Source organism: Syngnathoides biaculeatus, chromosome 1 (assembly GCF_019802595.1).
Source record: "Syngnathoides biaculeatus isolate LvHL_M chromosome 1, ASM1980259v1, whole genome shotgun sequence".
Taxonomy (NCBI): Eukaryota; Metazoa; Chordata; class Actinopteri; order Syngnathiformes; family Syngnathidae; genus Syngnathoides; species Syngnathoides biaculeatus.
The window spans coordinates 6786661-6813191 of record NC_084640.1 but is presented as its reverse complement, the minus strand read 5'-3'; the positions used below and the strand labels follow the sequence as shown (position 1 = coordinate 6813191).

At 43.0% G+C, this 26531-nt stretch overlaps 1 protein-coding gene across 5 annotated transcripts in view; it reads right to left on the bottom strand.

Annotated features, from left to right (window-relative positions):
* Positions 1-465: 465 nt before the first annotated feature.
* Positions 466-26531, bottom strand: part of gmeb1 (glucocorticoid modulatory element binding protein 1) — an 86904-nt gene continuing 60838 nt past the window's right edge. For 2 of the 5 annotated variants that reach the window (XM_061846600.1, XM_061846772.1), the window contains 4 exons: positions 23236-23358; positions 23000-23137; positions 22736-22858; positions 469-2003 (listed from right to left, as the gene is read on the bottom strand). In XM_061846600.1, the coding sequence (XP_061702584.1) occupies positions 1192-2003; positions 22736-22858; positions 23000-23137; positions 23236-23358 (1196 nt within the window). In that variant the 3' untranslated portion in view covers positions 469-1191. Of the gene's footprint in view, positions 2004-22735; positions 22859-22999; positions 23138-23235; positions 23359-26531 lie in introns of all 5 variants that reach the window. The other 3 variants (XM_061846442.1, XM_061846510.1, XM_061846687.1) reach the window with 3 other exon arrangements.

Below are 26531 nucleotides of genomic sequence, written 5' to 3'. Positions count from 1 at the left end.
CTGTAGGACTAGTCACTTTAAACTGCATATATTCCTTGAAGTCTTGTTGGTCTTTGTACAACGGTCACTGCACTGGATCATTGCTCTCTTAGGCAATCCAACTCCTCTAACTGCTAGATCTCTGAATCCTTTGCACAATTGTCAAAAAAAAAAAAGTTCCATCATTGTCAGATTACTAGCAGCGCTGTGGCCGTTACCGCAATGTCTTTATGTTTCAACTGACTGTCTTTTGTCATGATGTATGTTGTACTAGAGTGGCTCCAAATAACGGAGACAAATTTCTTGGCATGTTTCCAACATACTTGGCAAATAAAGTTGACTCTGATTCTGTTTGCTGTTTGGGGATGACCATGCATGTCCTTTCAGGGGCTAGATTTGATACCACATGGAACTTTTATTGTTTTACTAAAGACATTTCAATAGAAATTATTGGGTGCACTCTTACACAACACTGTATACAGTGGTACCTCTACTTACGAAACATATCTGTTCCAGAAGTCATTTCATAACGTTAATTTTTTGTCAGTAGAAGTGCATTTTACATGTCAATCGCCTAATCTGTTCCAAGCCACATGGAAACACACTGTCCCCACAGACACACTTCCAAAAATAAGCAAAATACATTATGTAAATAATAATAAAAAGTATTTTCCTATTACCTTTGGCGTTGGGTGATCATTTATTGTAATTTCTGGATTTTTCTTTTTAGATTATCTCTCTCTCTCTCTCACAGTGGACATGCACCTACGATGACTATACTGTACAAGTGTGTGTATGAATGTGTATGGAAGATAAATGAGAAGGGAATGTCTTTGGGGTTGCATTTGTCTGGTTTAACCTATTAAGGCACCTCAGACACATTGTATATTTCATGATGCTCCTTCCCACTTCAATTAGTGCTACTAACTTCATTGATTTCTTGATAATGTATGAAAGGCATAATTTAAGGATAAAAACTGCAGGGCAAAATATAAAACGGAAAAAAATATAGATGAAGAAGTAAGTCCTTTATTTCTTGGATAAGAAGTCAAATGTGAAGTCGTGAGAAGCATGTGCGACAATAGCTGAAAAAAAGTATAATGAATACATTTTTAGTTGATTTAAATTCAGCTAAAATATTTAAGTTCTTCAATGGTTATCCAGTTTTTCCAAACCTAACAGTGATGGATAAGTGGGTCTGAGTTAACTGGGTTATTTTTCTTCCTGAACATTGTCTTTTAGCACAGCAATCTGTACAGCAGGTACATGTCCATTGGCACGGACCGCCAGCTCCTGTACTTGACATTCCTGTGCCTCATGCTCTTTTGTAAAAGTGACCTCCATCCTCTGCTCAACCATACCTGCCTGTCTAGCTGTCTCGCCAGTCTGGTGTTGTACCATGACTCCAACACATTCGACTGAATGTGGGTTGATCTCGATGACTGTGTGATCTTGGCTGACTTCTACCTCTCTCTGCATTGACTCCTGTTGTACCAACATGGCGCCATCCAGCACTTGTGCCTGTATGGGTCCTCCTTCTGCAGACACATCTGGCTGGCTAAGGTTTAACAGTTCTACAGGTTTTATCATTGAACCAAACTGGCTTGAGTCATGCATGGGAGTAGTATTCACCAATGTGAGGTTGGAAGATGTGTGCAAGGTAATGCTGTCAGCTTTTCCATCTTCGGTCACTATGTATCGTGTGAAGAGCTGTGAGCCGGTGGGGAGCAGAGAGACAGAGTTTGATGACTGGGCTAGGGACGTGATTGGCAGGCTTGCCACAGGAAATGGCTGACCAAAGGAGGACAATGAGATTGGGGACATAATGGTGAACAGTTGAGGTGTCAGGGAAGGCTGATGGTTAACGCTGGAGATCAGGAGTGTATTAGTCTTAACAGGCCTCTGCAACCGAGGTCGCTTTGTCTGCCGTTTGACGGTAGTAATAGTTTTGGCTGGGTGTGGACATGACAGGAGAGCTTGAATCTGTTGCTGCTTTCGCTGTTCTGCCAACTGCAACTCTAATTCTAGAAACAACAAAAACATTGAAGAAATTAAATATATCATGAACAAAAAAAGTACATCTAATAAAATCATGCATACTTTATTGATAAAAACTCCAACAAAGACACAGAGTGAGGCACGGCATGATTGCTGTTTTGACACTATACAGCGATTTTAAGAAGTTACGATAACCATCACTGCACATAGTCAGAACAGAATCCGCCAACCAAGTAAAATAAATGCTCAATGATGGCATAACATTTTATTAATACTGTTGATAACACATATTACAGTCTTAAATAAATTTTATAATTATATATTATAAATATATATTATATAATAAACACTGTTTGACTGAAACATTTTTTTACATTAAATATTTGTACATAAAACGTTTTTATCCTGATTCATCCTTGGCCAGGACTTCAAAAGCAACACCTGGCTCATCTCCAATCTAAAAAATATCCAAGGTAGAAAACCTTTGGTGACTTGGTCAAGTTCTGGTGCCTCCTGAATTCATGAACAGAAAATCGAACAAGCGAAACATGACGGTCAATCTAAATCGGAGTGGAGCCCCATGCAAGATATCACCTCGTGGGGTCTCAATGATCTTTGTCACTTAGTAAGGTGAGGAATCAGCCCAGGACTCCTCGACAGGACTCGGTCAATGACCTGAAAACAGCTGGGACCACCGTTTCCAAGGTGACTTTTGATAATGCACTAAGACGTGATGGTTTGACACAATGCCTGGCACGGAAGGTTCCCCTACTTAAACCAGTATATGTCAAGGCCCATCTTAAGTTTGCACATGGGACAGGCACATGACCCCGGCCATGGATTTTGAGATTTTGGGGAACAGCCTCTTTCCCTCAGTCAGAGCATTGAAGATGGGTTGTGGCTGGGTCTTTCAACATGACAATGACGCGAAGCACACAGCCAGGAAAACCAAGAAGTGGGTCTGTAAGGAGCATATCAAGGTTCTGGCGTGGCCTAGCCACTCTCCAGACCTAAACCCAAGAGAAAATCTTCAAAGGGAGCTGAAACTTCGTGTTTCTCAGTGACAGGCCAGACACCTGTCTGATCACGATGGGATCTAGGTGGAGGAGTGGGCCAAAATCCCTCCTGCAGTGTGTGCAAACCTGGTGAACAACTACGGGAAATATTTGACCTCTGTAATTGCAAACAAAGGCAAACTGTACCAAATATTAACATTGGTTTTCTCAGGTGTTCAAATACTTCTTTGCAGCTGTATCATGCAAAAAAAAAAAATCATATATTGTGATTTCTGGATTTTTCTTTTTAGATTATCTCTCTCACAGTGGACATGTACCTACGATGAAAATTTCAGACCCCTACATGATTTCTAAGTGGGAGAACTTGAAATATAGCAGGGTGTTCAAATACTTATTTTCCTCACTGGAGCGAAAGACCTGCAGTTGGAATATAGTGAGACGAATAAGCTTCTTTTCCCGAAGTCAAAGAGAACACACATCATACAAGAAGATAAAACTACATTGCTGGTAGAAATAAAATGGCATGATACTGTGTAGAGTAAAATGTAATGTCTGTGATAGTGAAAGGAGACAGGCCTCTGAACCTTTAAGGGTCAACTCAGATGGGAATAACAACTAAGCGGCCAGCTCCTCAGATGTCCACACAGAAGGGAATGGCTAATTATAACCTCGCACCAGCTCAGTTCGACCCATAGAAAAGCTTGTAAGAGTTGAAGGCTTAAAAAGCCACGATACGTCCCAAAGGTCAAAAGGAGCGTGTCAAGGAATACTTGCGAGATAACTGGCACTTGAGAAAGGACAAGGGGAGGCTGTGGCTCAGTTGGTAGAGCGGGTAGTCCAGTGACTGAAGGGTTACCGAATCTTGGCTCCAACTGTCCCCATGTGAAAGATATTGGTATAGGCCGATAAGAGTATAAAACTAAAGGAGCCATATTTTGTATGGCTTCAGCAAATAAAAGGATAGGGACGAACTTCATTAACAGTAATTTTTGCACAGGTGAAAGTGAACATGGTGATCTTCTTCTTTTCCTTTCGGCTTGTGCTGTTAGGGGGTCGCCACAGCGTGTCATCTTTTTCCATCTAAGCCTATCTCATGCATCGCCCTCTCTAACACCCACTGTCCTCATGTCCCCCCTCACAACATCCATCAACCTTTTCTTTGGTCTTCCTCTCACTCTTTTGACTGGCAGCTCCATCCTCAGCACCCTTTTACCAATATACTGACTCTTTCGTCTCTGAACATGTCCAAACCATCTAAGTCTGCTCTCTCTAACTTTGTCTCCAAAACATCCAACTTTGGCTCTCCCTCTAATGAGATCATTACTAATATTCTCCAATCTGCTCACTCCAAGCAAGAACCTGAGCATCTTCATTTCTGCTCCCTAAGTTCTCTTCCTGTTTTTTCTTTAGTGCCACAGTCTCGAATCCACAAATCATGGCCGGCCTCACCACTGTTTTATAAACTTTGCCCTTCATCCTCGCGGAGACTCTTCTGTCACATAGTACACTGAAAACATTCCCCCAACTGTTCCACCCCGCTTGGATGCGTTTCTTCACTTCTTTACCACATTCTCCATTGGTCTGTATTGCAGACCCCAAGTATTTGAAGTCACCCCTCGCTATCTCTTCTCCCTGGAGCTTTACCCCTCCTCCTCTGCCCCTCACATTCATGCACATATTCTGTTTTACTTTGGCTAATCTTCATTCCTTTCCTTTCAAGTGCGTGCCTCCATCTTTTGATTCGTTCCTCCGCCTGCTCTCTGCTTTCACTGCAGATCACAATATCTTCTGCGAGCATCATAGTCCAGGGGGATCCCAGTCTAACCTCATCTGTCAGCCTATCCATTACTACCTCAAACAGGAAGGGGCTCAGCGCAGATCCCGGATGCAGTCCCACCTCCACCTTAAATCCTTCTGACACAACAACGGCACACCTCACCACTGTTCTGCTGCCCTTATACATGTCCTGTACTATTCTAACATATTTTTACGCCACACCAGACTTGCACATGCAGTACCACAGTTCCTCTCTTGGTGCTCTGCCATGGGCTTTCTTTAGGTCTACAATGTAACACAACGTAGCTCCTTCTTTCCTCCTCTGTACTTTTCCACGAGCATCATCAAGGCAAATAATGCTTCTATGGTACTCTTTCTAGGCATGAAACAATACTGTTGCTCACAGTACTTACTTCTGTCCTGGGTCTAGCCTCCACTACTCTTTTCCAGAACTTCATTATGTGGCTCATCATCTTTATTTCTCTATGGTTTCCACAGCTCTGAACATCGCCTTTATTCTTAAAAATGGGGATGAGCACACTTTTCCGCCATTCTTCTGGCATCTTCTCTTCTGCTAGTATTCTATTCAATAGCCACTACTCCAGATTGCTGCCATACCTCCACTGGTATGTCATTGGGACCAACTGTCTTTCCATTTTTCATTCTTTTCTGTGCCTTTCTAACTTCTCTCTTGATAATCATTGCCACTTCCTGGTTATTCACGCTTGCCTCTTCAACTCTACCTTCTCTCCCATTCTCTGCATTCATTAACGTCTCAAAGTACTCTTTCCATCTACTTAGCACACGACTAGCACCAGTTAACATATTTCCATCGCTGTCCTTGATCATCTTTACTTGCAGCACATCTTTCCCATCTCTATCCCTCTGTCTGGCTAACCTGTAGAGCTCATTTTCTCCCTTTTTCATATCCAACCTGGTGTACATGTCATCATATGCCTCTTGTTTAGCCTTCGCCACCTCTACCTTTGCCCTACGTCGCATCTCAATGTATTCCATCCGCCTCTCCTCAGTCCTCTCCATGTCCCAGTTCTTCGCTAATCTATTTCCTTGGATGACTTCCTGTATTTTGGGTTCCACCACCAGGTCTCCTTCTCCACTTTCCTACCAGAATACACCCCAAGTACTCTCCTGCCTGCCTCACTGAAGTACCTTGGGAGTACTACCCGCTACCAGAGTCATCCTACGCACCACCACCCTATGCTGTCGATCTACACTCTCTCCCACCACAACCTTACAATCAGTAACCTCCTTCAGACTACATCGTCTGCACAAAATATAACCTCCGCTCTTGGAGGTCACTCTGTTCCTTTCTCTTCTGGAAATACGTGTTAACCACTGCCAATTACATCCTTTTTGCAAACTCCACCACCATCTGATCCTCAAAGTTCCTTTGCTGAATGCCGTACTTACCTATCACTTCTTCATTGCCACTGTTTCCTTCGCCAATATGCCCATTCAAATCTGCACCAATCACAACTATCTTTCTGGTGTGCTCAGAACTACTTCATCTATTTCCTTCTAAAATTTCTCTTTCAACTCAAAGTCACATCCTACTTGTGCGGCATAGCCACAAAGCACATCATACACAATACCTTCTATTTCAAATTTCAGCCTCATCACTTGATCTGATAGTATTTTCACCTCCAAGACATTCTTAGCCAGCTCTTCCTTTAAAATAACCCCTACTCCATTTCTCTTCCCATCTACTCCATGGTAAAATAATTTAAACCCTGCTCCTAAGCTTTGAGCCTTACTCTCTTATCACTTGCTTTCTTGGATGCACAATACATCAACCTTTCTCCTAATCATCATGTCAACTCCTGAGCTTTTCCTGTCATAGTCCCAACATTCAAAGTCCCCACACACAGCTGTAGAGACCGTGCATGCCTCTTCTTCTGCCGATTAAGTCGCTTTCCTCCTCTTTTTTGTCTTTGACCTACATTACCTGAATTTCTACCTACGCCTAGCAGATTAACATTCCTGGGGGCGGGCATAGTTAGCCCGGGCCACGACCTATCCGTTATGGAAGTCATTTGATGAATGCTCACATGTTTGGCACAGTTTTACACCAAATGCCCTTACTGCCACAACCCTGTGCATGTGAAGACAAAGAAAAAAATGACAACTACTTTTTAACCAGCATAGCTGTGGGTGATTGAATGAGGGCAGAAGCATTTACTTAGACATGCAGCTCACAGTGCAGACTACAATAAAGTTGATTAATTGTAAATATGATTCAAGATATGTAACTAAATTCTTCAGTGAGGTAGTCCTTAACTTCCATGACCGATTTATGATAGTAACAGTCGGGATGACCCCAAATGAATTTCACACTTAAGATGCCAGTAAAACTGTTATTCATCTGAAAATGTAAAATATTAACCAAAAATACACTTTGCACAAAGGAAAATAAAAATAATGTGACAATAGTGAAATTGTGTATATCTCAACACTTTTAAGGAATGGCACCTTCGCTGTGCATTGTAGATTTTACAACGGCGCTGTGGCCATAAGGTGGTCGGTGCCTGTTGTGGTGCAATCCCCTAACACGTTGGTCAACACCAACAGTGAGGGATGCCATTAAGCTGAAGAAGGAGTTCTTTCGAGCATTTCTGGCCTGCAGGACTCCCGAGGCATGTGATAGGTAACAGTTGGTCAAGCAGAATCCAGCTTCGGTGGTCGCTGAGACAAAAAAAAAGGTGTGGGAGGAGTTTGGAGAGGTCATGGGGAATGACTTCAAGACAGCTTCAAGGAAATCCTGGTCCAGCGTCTCAGGAGGGGGAAGCAGGATACCATCAACAATGTGTATACTGAGAATAGGGCACTGCTGACCTCAACTCTTTACTTTGTGAGTCAGTAGAGAGAATCTTTTCAAATCCTCAATTCTACATTTCGACATGCCTCCCAATAAATAAGCAGAGTCTGGGTTCTTTGAGGCAGGCTCTTCTATCTGTGGGGTTGAGGTCACCAAGGTGGTGAAAAAGCTTCTTGCGTCAAAGTTTGGTCCACATTGCCGGCAGTAAGTCAGACTTGTTTCCGTTAAAAGTTGGACTACGTCAAGGTTTGTCACCGATTTTGTTCACAAGTTTTATGGACAAAATTTCTAGGTGCAGCCGAGGTGTAGAGGGGGTTTGGTTTGGTAACATCAGCATTGCATCTCTGCTGCTGAGCTGTGGGTCATGACCAACAGAACAAGATCCCAGATACAAACTGCCAAAATAAGTTTCCTCTACAGGGTGTCCAGGCTCTCACTCAGAGATCGGGTGAGAAGCTTGGTCATCCGGGAGGGGTTCAGTGTCGTGCCGCTGCTCCTTCACATTGAGAGGAGCCACATGAGGTGGCTGGAGCCTTCGGAGGCCTCCATGGTGAGCTGTTCCGAGCACGTTCCACCAGATAGAGACCCCTGGGATGACCCGTGACACACTGGAGAGACTATGTCTCTCAGCTGGCCTGAGAACGTCTCGGGATACTCCAGAAGTGCTGGATGAAGTGGCTGGGGAAAGGGAAGTCAGTGTACCCCTGTTAATACTACTGGCCCCGCTACCTGACCCAGAAAAGTGGTAGAAGATGGATGAATGGATGGAATCTTTGTATCAGCATAATAATGCTTAATTAAAATCGGGCTATTCTCTCAGTGAAATAAATGCAATACTTCACGTTTCTTAAAATGGCAGAATCACGGCTCTGTATTCACTGTTAACATAATTTCTCTCTTTCCTGTAGTTGTTAACCAGGTTTGGACACTGGAGGAGGGACTTTGGCCCACTTCTCCACACAGATCTTTTCTAGATCAGACAGGTTTCTGGGCTGTCGCTGAGAAACACAGCTCCCTCCAAACATTTTCTATTGGGTTTAGGTCTGGAGACTGGCGTGGGCATGCCAGAACCTTGATATGCTTCTTACAGAGCCACTCCTTGGTTTTCCTGGCTGTGTGCTTCGGGCCATTGTCATCTTGAAAGACCCAGCCATGACACGTCTTCAATGCTCTGACTGAGGGAAAGAGGTTGTTCCCCAATATCTCACAATACATGGCCGCGGTTATCCCCTCTTTAATATGGTGCAGTCGTACTGTCCCATGTGCAGAAAAACATCCCCAAAACATGATGCTACCACCCCTATGCTTCACAGTAGGGATGGTGTTCTTGGGATGGAACTCATCATTTGTCTTCCTCCAAAAACCGATAGTGGTATTATGACCCAAAACTTCTATTTTGGTCTCATCTGACCACAAAGCATTCTCCCATGACTCCTCTGTATCATCCAAATGGTCATTGGAAAACTTAAGATGTCTGGGCTCTAATTTAGAGAGAGGGTGACGTGCTGGTTTAAGGAGGGGAACCTTCCGTGCCATGCATGATTTCAAACCATGACGTCTTAGTGTATTACCAACAGTCACCTTAGAAACGGTGGTCTCAGCTCTTTTCAGGTCATTGACCAAGTCCTGTAGTCGTGGGCTGATTCCTCACCTTTCTAAGGATCACTGAGAACCCACGAGGTGATATCTTGCATGGGGCTCCACTCCGTTTTAGATTGACCGTCATGTTTATTCTTCCATTTTCTAATGATCGCTCCAACAGTGGACCTTTTTTCACCAACTGCTTGGCAATTTTTCCGTAGCCCTTTCCATCTGTGTGGAGTGTGAAATATTTACTCATCAACATTAAGTGGAACTGTAACTTCATCTTTATAAATACAAACAAAACCTTTAATATGGCATGCCCGAGTTTGGCAATAATTCAAAACACAGATGGCACAGAGGAGTTTTGTTAGTTTGTTTGTTTTAACCATGACCACTATAAACATGTAACAAATGAGTGAAACTTCTTTAGGAAAATTTAACAGTTGAAACCTGATACATGAGATATGGACACAGCTGTTAGTTTTGAAAGAACTCAGAAAAGTCAATTGGATTCTGCTCGACAGAGATGGAACCAACTGGCACTATAATTTTGCTGGTATACCATTGTTTGTTCTTCTAGATGGATTCTGCGTTCATGATCTACAATACATTCGAGAGCATGTTCACAATTAAGAGCCTGCTGGAGCTGATTTGAATCCTAGTTGCAACACTAAAATATGACCAGCTATGAGGACACAGCCGCACATCAGAGCATTTCTCCATGCACATAGAAAACGGCCTTGTTGACAACCTTGAATGACACAACACCTGCACTGAAAAATCTGAAGTTTTTATTGCTTAAAAATTAAATGCCATCCAGAGTGCAAAATAAATAGTGTTAAAGGACATGCCCCAGACCTGTTGAGTTCTTATCCTGAAAAATGTGGAAAGAAAATCTCAAAGCCTCTGAAGGTGGGAATTTCATACAACTTTTATCTTGGCTAGAGACTTCCTTTCTTTGCAAAACCAAGCCCTCACAATGAGAACCAAGATGGTTCAGAGAAACCCAAATCTTTGACCTTCTAGCCAAATACAGAAACTGAGATAGTATAGTACTGAAGCTGACTAAGCAATGCCCTTAATTGGGTGTGGTTCAGACCTTTGACATTTTACCAGGGAACTTTCAATCAAGAACCAACAGAACTTATGCTGGGATATTGTATAAATTTGTGATATCCAAACCATGTATTATCACCACCTGCCTCCACCTGACGACCTATCAGCAGTGCCACAAGGACATTTTGACGGGATCGACCAAAGTGGAGTCAGGAAAATATTTGACGGACTGAATGCAACGGACTGGCAAGTTTCCAATTCTCCTTGATGTCCTGCAGCGGGGTGAACCTTGGGGCTTATTCCAGCCGATATTCCCTTATATATGCATTCCTAATGGAAGCTGCTGGTTTACCTTGCATCTGGAGAATGACCTATATGCCATGCTCAGTCCTTGAGCTCTTCATCTTTATGGCGCAACTTGGGTGATATAAATCTCAGGAGTTGTTGGAGGTCTTCGGACTTCAATGGAGAATATCATAATTCCATTGAGACAGATGTTCTTGATGACACTGTGGAAGCTGATAGAGTCAGAGTCTTTAAGAGTAAGTTGAGTGAGTCGATAAGAGGGAGACAAACCTAAAACATCTTCTGGAGCTGTGCTTCGACAAATCTCTACATTCATTTGTTCATTCATCTCTTTAGGAACAAACAGATGAATTGAGACGGAAAAGTCGGGATGGCTGCTACTGTGGGTGAGTTAGTAGTTTTAGCTTCCGATTTTCAGGAACCCTCAAACACACACAACGTAATGCAACTATTTTGAAAAAGGAAAACAAAGGTCACTTCCACATTGAAACCTCAAGAAAAAGAAAGTCACAACCCAAATGCATACAACACCCAACATTACAGTACACTTGTGGACTCATCAAGTCAATACTTTACAAATCCTCTTCCATATAACCCAACACAAAGTAACAGTCAGGATGTTCAGCTCTGTGGAACAACAATGCATCGCCAAAATATAACTCTTTTGGGCACTCAACCATCCAATTTCTTCTGCTTCACCAAGGTTGGGGGGCGAGAGTAGTAGCTTTAGCAGGGATGCCCAGACTTCAGCCCCAACATCCAGTTTATCCGGGGGGCTACCAAGGTGCTCCCAGGCCGGTGCTCCTCCAGATTGGGACATGTCCAGAACACCTCACCAAGGAGGAATCTGAATCAGATGCTCAGCCACCTCATCTGGCTCCTCTTAAAGTGGTGTAGGACAGAGACTACTCTTAGCTCAATCTCGCCTGACCGAGCTTCTCACCCTCTCTCTAAATTAGAGCCTAGACACCCTTCACAGCATGTGACCATAGGTGAGCGTAGGATGCCATAACAAACCAGGTGAATCCAGCATGTCTGTGCAACAAGAACATCAATTGCTTGAGATTGCAAACGACGGTGGCTTTATAAGTTTATTTCATCTTATTTCATTTACCGCTCCACTGTAAAAATTGTCACGCATTGACCGGTCCGGCGCGATAAAAAGATTGAGGACCACAGTCCTATACTCCCGAAGGATTCTCTACGGGCCTCCCGAGAGACAGATCAAACGTCTTCAAGTCCACAAAACACATGTAGACTACCTGGGTGAACTCCCATGCACCATTGAGGACCCTGTCGAGGGTGTAGAGATGGTCCACTGTTCCATGGCCAGGATGAAAACCACACTGCTCCTCCTGAATCTGAGGTTTGACTTCCCAACGGAGCCTCCTCTCCAGTACTCCTGAACAGACCTTGCCAAGGAGCCTGAGGAGTGTGACCCACCTGCAGTTGTAACACAATCTTGTCAGCCAAGACAGCACCACAACATCCATTTGTAGTATTCTCTTCACCGACTTACGATGTCTTGAGTTGAGGTCTGTACTGCCCTATCCCCACTATACAAAATGTTGATGGTGCACTGCTTCCCACTTCTGAGATGCCGGATGGCGGATCAGAATTTCCTCAAAGCTGACTGGAAGTCTTTCACCACAGCCTCACCTAACTCCTCCCATGCCTGAGTTTTTGTTTCAATGACTACTCAAGCTGCATTCCGCTTGGCTATCAGCTGCCTCAACAGTTCCACAGACTAAAACGGCCCGACAGGATTACTTCTTAACCTGTACAGCATCCCTACAAATGTGTGGAGATAGCCACCATGACAGGCACAGACAACATTACAGCCACGACTCCGATTTGACGCCTCAGCAATGGATGTGTAGAACATGGTCCACTCAATGTCACCTGCCTCCCTCAGAACATGAGCAAAGTTCTGTCGGACGTGGGAGTTGAAACTCCTACAGAAGATTTTGCCAGACGTTACCAGAAGACCCTCACAATATGTTAGGGCCTACCACGTCAGATAGGTCTCTTATGCCACATCGGGGCCAACTCACCACCACATGGTGATCAGTTGACTGCTCTGTCCCTTTCTTCACCTGAGTGTCCAAGACGTGGCTGCAAGTCCGATGACATGACCACAAAATTCGATCATCGAACTGCGACCAATGGTGTCCTATTGCTAAGTCACGTGTGGACAGCCTTATGCTTAAAACATGTTCGTTATGGACAATCCGTGATAAGAACAGACGTCCAATAGCAGAACACCGCTCCGGTCCTGAAGGATTTTTTTTTTTTTTGGGGGGGGGGGGGGCTTCCTCCCAATCATGCCCTTCCAGGTGCCACTGTCATTGCACACATGAGTATTAAGTCCCCCAGCAGAATGATGGGAGTCCCCAGCGGGAGCACTCCAGCAACCCCGCTAAGGACTCCCAAAAGGGTGAGTACTCTGAACTGCTGTTTGATAAATTGGCACAAGGTGCTGCTCCCCACACTCGAAGACAAAAGGACGCTAACATCTCCACCAATGGGGTTAATCCCAACATAGAGATGCAGAGCCAGAAGACCATGTATTATGTAGAACTAGATGTTGATATCCCCCTATTCATGCATATTTCGGCACCGATGAGGGTCTGTGGGATGTTCAAATAAGTAATGGCACCCCACGGGTTCTCAAGTGAGCTTCCTTCCGTCATCAAGTGTTTCCCTGATAGGCCCACGACACTCTTGAGAGGGTTCAGCAGTGAATCCTAGCATCCCAGGTTCACCCCCTGGGTGCCATCAATTCTCCTGATGAATCCGCAGCTGGGGTCTATCCTCTTTATCCACAACCACTGGCTGGCCTTTTCCACCGCCTTGGAGAGATCTCTGACTGCCTGCCAATGGGCCTTCCCTCGGACTCCCAACTCTCTGAGGAGCCTGGATGTTGAGGAGGCTATAAAGCCTCTGCAGCCAACTTCCACCGGGCATACCTCTGCTCTCCAGCCTTGCTGTTGCACTTCGGCCACAAGTTCTGCATACCTCAGCCACTTCTGCTCATACGCCTCCTTGACTGCCCCCTCCCAGGGCACTGTGAGTTCGATGATGTAGACAAGCACACAACTGCTTGGTGCCTTATACCCTGGGCAACTCCAGAGTGGAAGAGTCCAACCCCTTTCAAAAGGACTGGTAAGCCGTCTGTGGTGACGAACCCAGTTACATCTTGTCAGAACCTTTCGACCTCACACACCAGCTAAGGCTCTTCTGCCACAGGGGTGACATTTCACATCTCAAGAGCCATTTTCTGTAGCTGTGGATAGAATCACCACCCAGCTTACACTGCACCCACCTCTACTGGCCCCTCCCACAGGTGGTGAGCCCAAGGGAAGACGGATCCATATTACCCTTTTGGGTTGTGCCAGGCTAGGCCAAAAGGGTGTGTACCTCAAACAAAAAAATCCAAATGCTCTACCATCTCAACTACTAGTCCAGCTCCAAAATAAAGATGAAATATAAACACATTAGTACCCACTGCAAAGGCAAAATTAAATCTCAACACTGCTAATACTACAAGCATCTCATTTGCTACAACCAAGGTAAATGCCATGATTTGATTGGTATCTCCTTATCAAGGACATTTTATGAGACCCTTTGAACAATGTGTGCAGCACAAACGAGGTAAACCAAAGAAGCTGGTGCATAGCTGTCACCATATGAGTCCAGACAACTTTTAGAAGAACACTTGTGAAACAAACATAAGATCGGATCATCCATAGAAAAGGATCTCAACTGGTCTGCCATAAAACAGAATATGTCACATGCATACAAGCATGCATACAAGCATATGGGCTATTTTTGCATGAATGTTGGAATGCAATAGAGGATGTGCAATACTGACGAACTGAACATCCAGGTAAACATGAAAACATTCATTATGAAGCTTAAATAAAAGATAACATAAAAATGGAGAGCATTTGATTCTGAGCTACAGGTAGGGTTTATTCGTACACCCAATCAAGAATCCCAATCTTCTAACCGGGTTCAACAGTAAAGAATGTCAATTGCAACGTTAAACAGAATTTGTTTGTGCTGCAATAAAGGTTACCTACTGGAGGAGTGGTCAAGACTTAAGGACAAAGCACACAGGGACATGATGAACTTTCTGGAAGAGAAAGGAGTCAACTTTGGTTTGTTACGTGTTGAGTAAAGGAGCAAGGAACATAGTAAGCGCTTCACTTGCAAGATCTGCAGAGCAAACAAAATCATTCAAACCTACCATTTTTGGATCCAGGCAGGAAAGTCACCTAAAAAAAAGGAGGAAGGAGAACCAGGAAGCTGACTGTAAAACGAGAAACAGCTTCAAATCAGTCTGAAAACTTTTGATCCCAGAGCACTGGCTTGTGCCTACAGGGTGAGACGTGTGAGGCCTAACTGGAAACTGGTACTAATATCTGACAGAAGTATACACAGAGGGGACAATGCCTCTGAAAGTAGACATTAACAATAAAGCAGAATGTGATAAATGGACAAATTAGAAATTTGTTGATTTTCGTCACATCCAAGCAGTTGTGGAGTTGTTGATAGGAACCAAGGCTTTTAAGTTGTCCAAACCATGGGATGTCAACTGAGAATTGATCCTACACTGTTGGGACCCTTTTGGGGTAGGTTATTGTACCCTTAATAAAGACAGTGACAAGCAGTGTGAAGTTGGCCACACTCATGTCAACGTCAGAATCAGCTTTATTGGCCAAGCGTGTAAAAACACAAGGAATTTTTCTCAAGCAGTCGATGTTGCCCTGGCACGACTTTCATAACAAAGAACAACAAAGCAAAAAGAACAAAGAACAAGAGACATTTCCGTTTGTTGGAGCTATTCCTTATAAGAGTAGTGCAAGATGTAAAATCTTCTTCATTTAGAACACGAAATAGTGTGTTAACGTTCCACATTGTGTTAAGCTTGTACAGAGTTCCTTTATCTCTGTTCGCGTTTTCCATTACAGACCAGTGCAATGACAATTGTACAAAGGGAGCAGTTTAAAGTGATGAATCATGCGATAGTCTACAAAATATATTACTAATACGAATACTGATCGGACCAGCAGGATGTGAGTGAGTGTCCTAACAATGGAACAAGGCAGAAGAGGGTAGGTTCGTTGATCAAGAATTTAATGACTTAATTATCCGGGGGAAAAAACAGTTTGAATACCTGCTAGTTTCGACTTTCATTGAGCAGTTGCACTTTCCTGATGGAAGGAGCTGAAAGAGCTGGTGGCCAGGATGTGGAAGATCCGAAAGGATCCTGCCTGCTCTGGACTTAGTCCACGTTGCATGCAAGTCCTCAACAGTGGGTAGAGTGGTGCCGACACTCCGTTCAGTGGTTTTGATTGTCTGTTGCAGTCGGAGTTTGTCCTTTTTGTAGCGGCCCCAAACCAGATAGTGATGGAGGTACACAGTACTGATTGGATGACTGCTGTGTAGAACTGTCTCAGCAGCTCTTGTGACAGGCCGTGCTTCATCAGAAGCGTCAAGAGTACATCGTTTGCTCGGGTTTTTTGAGGATGGAGTTGATGTTCATCTCCCACTTCAGGTCCTCTGAGGGCGGAATTCCCAAGAACTTGAAGGTCTCGAAAGTTGACACAAGAAAGTTGGACAGCGTCAGGGGCAGCTGTGGTGAAGATGCCTCCTGAAGTCTACAATCTTCTCTACAGTCTTTAGAGTGTTCAACGCCAGGTTGTGTTGACCACACCAAAGCTCCAGTCTCGCCACTTCCTGTCGATACGTAGACTCGTCGCTGTCTTGGATGAGGCCGATGAACGTGGTGTCATCTGCGAACTTCAGGAGTTTGACAGTCGGATGCCATGAGGTGCAGTCATTCGTGTAGAGCAAGAAGAGCAGAAGTGAGAGGACACAACCTTGAGGTACCCCGGTGGTGATGATGCGTGTGGATTAGGTGGTATCCTCCAGTTTCTCCTGCTGTGTCCTGCCCGTCAGGAAGTTATAGATCCACCGGGTGATGGCAGGTGAGACGCTGAGCTGGAGAAATTTAGAGGAGAGGAGTTCATGGATGATGGTGTTAAACGCAGAGCTGAAGTCCACAAATTGGATACTCGCATAGGCACCCTCGCTATCAAGATGTTCAAGGATGAAGTGTAGATCCATGTTGACGGCATCATCCATACACCTGTTAGCTTGATAGGCAAACTTCAGTGGGTCCAGCTGGGGACCTGTGACACTCTTGAGGTGGTCCAGCACAAGGCGTTTAAAGGACTTCATGACCACAGATGTCAAGGCAACAGGCCTATAGTCATTAAAACCTGAGACGGCTGCTTTTTTTGGGGACCGGTATAATGATGGAACATTTGAAGCAGGTTGGTACTTCACACAGTTATAGAGACCAGATTTTTGTGAAGACAGGAGCAAGTTGGTCTGCGCAGACTTTGAGACAGGACACAAGGTCTTGGGCTAGCGCTTTGTTGATCATTTGTTTCCAGGGCCCTGGCTAGCCTTTTTTAATCTTTCGCCATTTTTTTAGCCAAAATAAATTTTCATTAGCCACTTTTCCATTATCATAGCCAACCACATGCCGGTCAAACTGCGGTCTACTAACATGACTAATATTCTTTCTTGTTCTACAGGTTACATGCATACAAATAACTTTCAGACATTAACGTGATACAAGGACTTATATTGCTGTTGGTAGCTTAATCTAAAAAAAACATTAAGAAGGACAGAGATATATCATAAAAATAAAAAAAGTTTCTCAATCATTTTCTCACTGTAGAAAATAACATCACTGTTCAACACTAAGTTTTGCATGATTCCTGGCATAAAGATTCTCCTGTTTTTACTGATCACCCATTTACAGAAACTTTTATCAAAATCAAATAATTCTTCTTCAGGGCCTTCAATTTTACCGTTTAACAGTTCATTCACACTTTCTGTTTTGAGACAGTTCCTTAAGGATGACTTTACAATGTTATGCCTGCTGGTGGTGCAGGTTGTGGTGCGGCTTGGTGGGTGCCTGGTGTGGAAGTGTCTATTTCAAATCTGCAGTAAAAGCGATTTAGGTCATCCGCTTGCCGGTTTTCTACTGGGTTGAACGGTGCAAATGCATATCCATCTAAAGAATAGAAAATCATTGCATGTTTGTGAGGCAAACTGAATTACTGGCGGCTGATGTTGGCTGCAGTGCAACCTCTCAGCTTCAAGCACTCTTGTGATCTGGAAGCAAAATGATCCTCCAGAGACTCCCAAAAAGATCTTTAAGAAGACCTCGCTTTGTCATTCTAGCAGCTGGAGCATCCACCGGCATCTGGCGCTCCCCTCTGGCTTGGCTTGTCACTCCATTACTGTCTTGTGAAAGTCTCACATCTAACATTGCAATTGACATTCTTTACTGTTGAACCCGGTGAGAAGATTGGGATTCTTGATTGGGTGTACGAATAAACCATACCTGTAGCTCAGAATCAAATGCTCTCCATTTTTATATTAGCTTTTATTTAAGCTTCATAATGAATGTTTTCATGTTTACCTGGATGTTCAGTCCATCAGTATTGCAGATCCTCCATTGCATTCCAACATTCATGCAAAAATAGCCCATATGCTTGTATACATGTGACATATTCTGTTTTATGACAGGCCAGTTGAGATCCTTTTCCATGGATGATCATCTCATCAACATAGTGCTCCCGATTTAGCTTAGTGGGACACAAGCCGCGGTAACTGTATGCTCTGTAAGTGATTCTTCCAAGCAAGGAGTCACTGCATGCATGGGTCAAGGCCCTATAGGACTGTCCTGAGATGCTGACAATGAACCACATGGAGGACATGGCATACTTGAGGAGCATGAGACATACACGACACGATCAGGGCAACTGCACGAGGTAAAGACCAAAAAGGAGGAGCAGCAGGCTAAACTAAAAAAGCAACTCAGGGCGGTCCAGAGGCAGGCATGTGATATTCAGGAGTCCGGCGACCACAACATTGAGATGTCTGCTATGAAAAACATTGAGATGGCCACCCTGAACATAGATATTGCTGAAGCGCTGACAAGAGTTTATCCAGATGGAGATGGACATCAGTGGGATGCAGAAACCTTTGGAGAAGCAGGTGCTTAAAGGTAAAAAGGGACACATTGAACAACAGTTTGAAAAGCCTGCGCATTGTATTACAGGCTATTCATGAAAAGAGAATAAGGAAATACACTTTGTCTTAAGGTCACCAGGAATTGCACTTTCAAGCAAAGGTGCGACCCATTTGCTTGTTAATTGGAATGAAAACCAACCCTCCCAATGAGTGTTTTGATGCAAATTACACGTATTTGTGTTTGTATATTAGCATTTTGATAACTATATTATCATCAAAATCCAAATCTCATGTCATGCCTGGACCTCTGTACATGTTAATAGATTTCTTCTAGAGAACAGCTTTTTGTTTCAATGCAACAACTAAGAAATTGATTTTAAAGTTGGTGCACCTCACATTCTCCATCCATGGTATGGGATTGTTTCACTGCCTTCATTTACTTTGTAATTCAATAGATTTTGTTTTTTACAGTGTGTTAAGTGGAGCCTCGCCTGGACCATCCAGATAGAGACAAGAAGTGAAGATGGATGAAAACTGATAACGCCAAAATGACCAAGTTAATTGTTAATCGGATACATATTCAGAAATTGCAATGTTTAGAGAAAACGGTGACTTAAAGCACTTGTCAATCTTTAAATGATTGTCTCAAAGTAAAAGACAATAAATGTAGAACACATATTTAACCACGAGATGGAGGCATAGAGTAGAAATGTAATATTAGGTTTCAACCACCAGATGGAGACAAAGAGATTTCACTCAATAGGTTATCAAGAAGTTATCGTTTCATGCTAGCTTGAAACAATTTTTTTAAACATATAAACAGTAACAGTTCAGTTATAAGACTTGATTTTCTATTGATTCAGGTATAAAAGAAAACCACAATGGTAATGTGATCATATCAACGTTTTGAAGAGTAAAGTCAAAGAACAAATGTGAGAAAAAAAAATTATACAAAACTTTAATTCATCGAAATAAAGAGTACTGTATTACAATGGCATGGGAAACATGTTCATCTTTTTAATTGGAAACATATTAATCTATTTAACTGAGTGTGAACTACTCACGTACGATAGAAGTGTTCCGTTAAATCCTTGTACTTAATCCAGTTATTTCTCAAAAGCAACCCACAATAAGAATTGCGTGAGCTGTTTGATTGTGGTTAACAGTGTATTTTAGCAATGACATTAATTGCTGATTCGAACTGTGACATTATTTGATTAACACGGTCAGGACAAAGATGTTTCTAACAACAAATTGTTAATGTGTCAACACATTGTGAAATACAGTAATGGAAATTTTTACTGTTCCCTCAGAATAGAGAAGTAAAAACAGGTCTTTAAGCAAATCAGTGATATTTGTCTTGGGAGAAGTTAAAAGAAGTGCTTAAGCAAAATATTAATGTTTGTCTTGGAAGTGTTGAAACCAATGCGAAGAGCAGAGATGGTTTTTATTTCATTTAATAGCCAACAGATCTCTATTAAAAACAATATAACTGTAGCGCGGTCGGCACTTCAGAGTAGCTATAAGCACCTCGGCAAATTTCTCACTATACCATCTTAACCAAAGTTCTTGTCACCCACTGCTGCTCACTGTAAAATGCTTGGGAGCAACGGGAAACTTCAACCTTTTAAACAGAGAGCTGGCCCAGATTTATTTGACACTCAATGCTGTTAAGGTCTTCATTTAAAACTGGGTGTAAAAAGCAGGGTCTGGCTCAAGTAGAATATGTGACATTAATTAACCACCGACAATAACTATCTATATAATACATACATAACATTCCAAATCTTGACAGAATTTACGGAATCATAGTCCTGAAGGAAAATGCATTAATGAAAATTGATTAACTTCCATTTTATTAAAATATGACTTCAAATGATGACAAAAGATGGGAAGGAAGAGAAAAGGAATATAACTACATTTTAAAATAAAAATGAAGATTTCAAATCCTATCAGTTTTAGCCAAAATTGGACTACCTTCTGATTTTCTTAGTCATCTGTCAAAGCAAACAAGTTCCTTTTGAGTTTTTAGCAAAATACCTCCAGGGACTTCAGTTTTTGGAAAAGTGATCAACATTCCCTATTTACTGACATTTGGAATCAAACACTAACCCAGTCATTCCAACAAGTCTGCTGTCTGCCCAATTTGAAATACTAGGGCCCACCAAAAACTTCACATAAAAACCCTGGTCAAGATATTTTTTGCTTATTCTAGGTTGCCTATTTGTTCATTTTTCAACTATTCTGATATATACTGTAAATGGTGTCATGTGAAAGTATTCAGCCCCCTTGAACTTTTCAACCATTCGCCACATTTCAGGCTTCAAATTTATTGGATATTTTATGCTTTTTTTTTAATCAAATAAAAAACTGAAAAGTGGGGCATACAATATTACTCGGCCCCTTTACTTTCAGTGCAGCAAACTCACTCCAGAAGTTCAGTGAGGCTCTCTGAATGATCCAATGTTGACTGATGATGATAAATAGAATCCACCTGTGTGTAATAAAGTCTCCGTATAAATGCACCTGCTCTGTGGTAGTCTCAGGGTTCCGTTTAAAGTGCAGAAAGCAACATGAAGACCAAGGAACACACCAGGCAGGTCCGAGATACTGTTGTGGAGAAGTTTAAAGCCGGATTTGGAGACAAAAAGATTTCCCAAGCTTTAAACATCTCAAGAAGTACTGTCCAAGCAATCATATTGAAATGGAAGGAGTATCAGGCAACTGCAAATCTACCAAGACCCAGCCATCCCTCTAAACACTCAGCTCGAACAAGGAGATGCAGCCAAGAGGCCCATGATCACTCTGGATGAACTGCAGAGATCTACAGCTGAGGTGGGAGAGTCTGTCCATAAGACAACAATCACTCGTACACTGCACAAATCTGGCCTTTATGGAAGAGTGGCAAGAAGAAACAAATTTCCCAAAGATATCCATAAAAAAAGTCTTGTTAAAAGTTTGCCACAAGCCAGCTGGGAGACACACCAAACATGTAGAAGAAGGTGCTCTGGTCAGATGAAACCAAACTTGAACTTTTTGGCCACAATGCAATGCAATGTATGGCATAAAAGCAACATAGCTCATTACCCTGAACACATCATCCCCACTGTCAAACACGGTGGTGGCAGCCTGATGGTTTGGGCCTGCTTTTCTTCAGCAGGGAAAGGGAAGATGGTTAAAATTGATGGGAAGATGATTGGAGCCAAATACAGGACCATTCTGGAAGAAAACCTGTAGAACTCTGCAAAAGATTGCTGGGATTGAGATTTATCTTCCATAGGGACAATGATCCAAAACATAAAGCCAAATCCACAATGGAATGGTTTACAAATTAACATATCCAGGTGTTAAAATGGCCAAGTCAAAGTCCAGACCTGAATCCGATCGAGAATCTGTGGGCAGAGCCGAAGACTGTTGTTCACAAAATGCTCACTGAGCTCGAGATGTTTTGCAAGGAAGAATGGGTAATGAATTTCAGTCTCTTGATGTGCAAAACTGATAGAGACACACCCCAAGTGACTTGCAGCTGTGATTGCAGCAAAAGGTGGCACTACAAGGTATTAATGCAATGGGGCCGAATAATATCGCACGCCCCACTTTTCAGGTTTTATTTGTTAAAAAAAGTTTAAAATATCCAATAAATTTCCTTCTACTTCTCCCACTTGTTGTTGATTCTTGACAAAAAAAAATTATACCTTTGTTTGAAACCTGAAATGTAGCGTAAGTTTGAAAAGTTCAAGGGGGCTTTCACAAGGCACTGTACATCCACCACTCTGCATGGCTGTACAGCGAAACAGGACAGGTCAGAAAGTAATAAGTGAATACATTTAATAAATAACTAAATTGATAACTACTGCTGGCTGTCATATTGTCCTAAATTGTTAATTTTCTCCCCTCCCTACCACACAGATCGACTGATGTTTTTCACAGGGGGTGGGTCCTGTGAGAAAAATTAATGTTAAGACACTCCTGTGACCCCTATGAGACAAACCTCCTCAGATAATGGATGGGTGAATGGATGGATGATTGAATGTTAAGATGCAATGTGTTCAACATTTCTTAACAGCACATTGTATGGGAATACCTTTGCAAACCCTTGTGTTTCTATGTGGACAATACTCACTGCAAAGAATGCTAAGTATTTGCTCCTGGCTGGGATCAGTTTGCTGCCTCCTCTTTATCAGCATCTTCTTGACAGAGTTGAGCAGTCCAAACACCTGGCCAAGGTTACTTAGCACTGCAACTTCTACCGGAGAGGAATTGTGATGAATTGGTCAGAGAGAGAGGATAAACAATTCTAGCTTTTTGTAAACACAGAAACCATTGCTGATTCCAAGTGCTTCTTCTAGCGATCATCATGTCTTGCAACAAGTACACATCTCCATACCTGTGTTCTGCAATACAACGGATTCCTTCAGTAAATGCAAGCTTTTCATCAGATCCAGGAGCTCAGTACTGATTTTGGTTACTACTTCACCCAGCAAACCCACATCAGCAATTCCTTTCCAGAAATTTAGCGTATCCGCTGGAGATATGGAAGCAGTGCAGTCGTACATCACATTTAGTTTCTTTGAAATATGTTAGGTATTTTGAAATGACTGATACACAGTGGATTTTAGGTACCTGATATATCATGAGATTCCTTGTTTACTGATTTAGGAGACCTTGAGCTCCAGTCCGTCTTTTCTTTTGGTCTCTCTGTTGTATTGTCTCCTACTGTCTTGCCATGACCAAAAGATTCCTGACCTGCAATAGTGTGTTAACAAGAAAACATGTTCAAATTGTATTAAAATTCAAATTGGACCTATTTCCCCTGTCCAGGCACAAGTACAGCTAAAAATCACAAGAAGAGTTTTTATGATTTGTTCTTTAGGGCTTCTACCTCAGATTTTGAAACGTTTCACATAATCAAACCAATTTTAATATCACTCAGAGACAACCCAAGAAAATACAAAATGTAGTTGTCAAATGACAAATAAATGTATGAAGTCACATAAAATATCCAAATCTTTCCGACCCTGTGTGAAAAAGTAATTGCCCCCTGAACCTAATAATCTTGTCCTCGCCTCCCATCTGCAAGTGGATCTATAACTTCCTGATGGGCAGGACACAGCAGTTTAGGCTGGAGAACACCTTATCAACAATCACCGTCAGCACCGGGGAACTCCAAGGTTGTTTCCTCTCCCCGCTGCTCTTCTCGCTCTACACGAACGATTTATGCTTCAAGGCAGCCAGCTGTCAAACCCCTGAAGTTCAAAGATAACACCACAGTGATCGGGGTCATCAAAGACGGTGACAAGTCTGCGTATCGACAGGAATTGGAGAGGCTGGAGATTTGGTGTCGCCAACACAATGTGGAGCTGAACACACTAAAGACTGTAGAAATAATTGTGGACTTCAGGAGGCATCCTTCACCACAGATGACCCTCACACTGACTAACTGTTCTGTGTCAAAGATCAAGAACTTCAAATTCTTGGGGATTACAGTCTCACGGGACTTGAAGTGGGAGACAAAAAGTATCTCCATTGTCAAAAAAGCCCAGCAAAGGATGCACTTCTTGCGGCTTCTGAGGAAGCTCAGCCTGCCACGAGAGCTGCTGAGACAGTTCAATACAGTGCTAAACAAAAAAGTACTATGTAGCTCCAGCAAAGTCTGATTTCGGGCTGCCACAAAAAAAGAACAAACTTCGACTCCAACAATCAAAATTGCTGAACGGATTCTTGGCACCACCCTACCCACCCTTTGAGGACTTGATTTTTTAACGATTTATTTGTGTGATACAGCTGCACATAAATATTTGAACACCTGAGAAAAACAATGTTAATATTTGGAACAGTAGCCTTTGTTTGCAATTACAGGCGTTAACAGTTTCCTGTAGTTGTTCACCAGATTTGCACACTGCAGGAGGGATTTTGGCCCACTTCCTCACAGAGATCTTCTCTAGATCAGATAGGTTTCTGGGCTGTCGCTGAGTTTCAGCTCCCTCCAAAGATTGTCTATTGGGTTTAGGTCTGGAGACTGGCTAGGCCATGCCAGAACCCAGGTATACTTCTTACGGAGCCACTACTTGGTTTTCCTCGCTGTGTGCTTTAGGTCATTGTCATGTTGTGAGAACCAGCCACAGTCACTCACATTTGTCACTCGCAAATCTGTACAGTCGAGCACGAAAAATCACGCACGTAAAATTTGTTACGAGTAGGAATACAGTGACATTCTCAGCGCAGTGAACCACAGCCTTGTTTTTTTTTTTTTTTTTTTTTAAACACGGTAGCACAGGTCTCCTGCTTGTCTGACTCTGCGGCTTTAAAGGGGTACACTTATAATTACAAAGACCATCCACCCACACAGTCTAGGCTACGTAGAGCATGCTGCTTGTAATTACTCTCGATAATAAAGGTAACAGTAAAAAAAAGTGCTGTTGCTTTAATGAATGTCGGGGTGTGTCAATACTAGAAGAAAGTGTGGTGAAACTAGACCAGATTTTTGCTTTTAGGAGTAAAACAGGTCTGGTCTCAAGCCAAAGTACAGGATGAGATAGTGTCTAATGTTAAAATTCAATTCAAGGATGAAAGCACAGACAATGCAGTGCACAAAAAGCTAATGCTGTATTTTAAATAAAGGAGGCAACATAACATTAACCTTAAAACTGTTTGGGAGCATCATTTATCTTTCAACACGCATTGCTAAAGATATTCTGTGAGCAATAAAGTCAGTTTTAAACCAAAAAAAAGAAAAAAAATATCAGACATGGATATCATTGTGGGTTAAAAAAAAAATCATAAACATTGTTAACTCAACAAGCCTGCTCCTACACAATCAGTCTTCACCGGGAAACAGGAAATGCAAGTTAACCGTACTGAACATGTCCGGAAGTGATGCCAAAAGCACATGTTCAGAGCTTCTTCACGTACTGCGAGCACATTTATGTTGAAACTTATCAACATAATGAGCCAGGTCAACGGAAATTCAGTTACACCACGGGTTCTCAATGCGTCGATCTTGAGGCAGTTTTGGTTGATCGTGTGACGGCGTGCCTAAAAAAAAAAAAAAATTGGACGCGGCCGTAGGGGTCGGGTGCAATTTGAGCTGGGCGGTGGCCAAAGGCAATCTTATCCCCAGGTACAGAAAGTAGCTTTAGGGACATGGAATGTGGCCTCTTTGGCAGGGAAGAAGCCCGAATTGGTGTGCGAGGTCAAGAAGTTCCGACTAGATATAGTCGGACTCGCCTATACGCACCATTTGGTCTCTGGCACCATTCCTGTTGAGAGGGGTTGGACTCTGTTCCACTCTGGAGTTGTCTACGGGGAGAGACACCGAGCAGGTGTGGGTATACTAATTACCCCCCGGCTCTGGGGTTTACCCCAAAGGATGAGAGGGTAGCCTCCCTCGCCTGCAGGTAGGGGGGCGTGTCCTGACTGTTGTTTGTGCTTATGCACTAAACATAAATGCAGGGTACCCACCCTTTTTGGAGTCCTTAGAGGGAGTGCTATGATTGGACTTCTGTGCTCATCATGGATTGTCCATAACAAACACAATGTTCAGGCATAAGGGTGTTCACATGTCTACTTGGCACCAGGACTCCCTAGGTCGCAGTTCGATGATCGACTTTGTGGTCGTGTCATCGGACTTGCGAACGCATGTCTTGGACACTCGGGTGAAGAGAGGGGCGGAGCTGTCAACTGATCACCACGTGGTGGTGAGCTGGCTCTGATGGTGGGGGAAAATGCCAGTCCGACGTGGCAGGCCCAAACGTATTGCGAGGGTCTGCTGGGAACAGCTGCCAGATTGCCCTGTCAGAAGGAATTTCAATTCCCACTTCCAAAAGAACTTTGCTCACGTCCCGGAGGAGGCGAGGGGCATTGAATACGAGTGGACGACGTTCCACGCTTCCATTGCAGATGCGGCCGACCGGAGATGT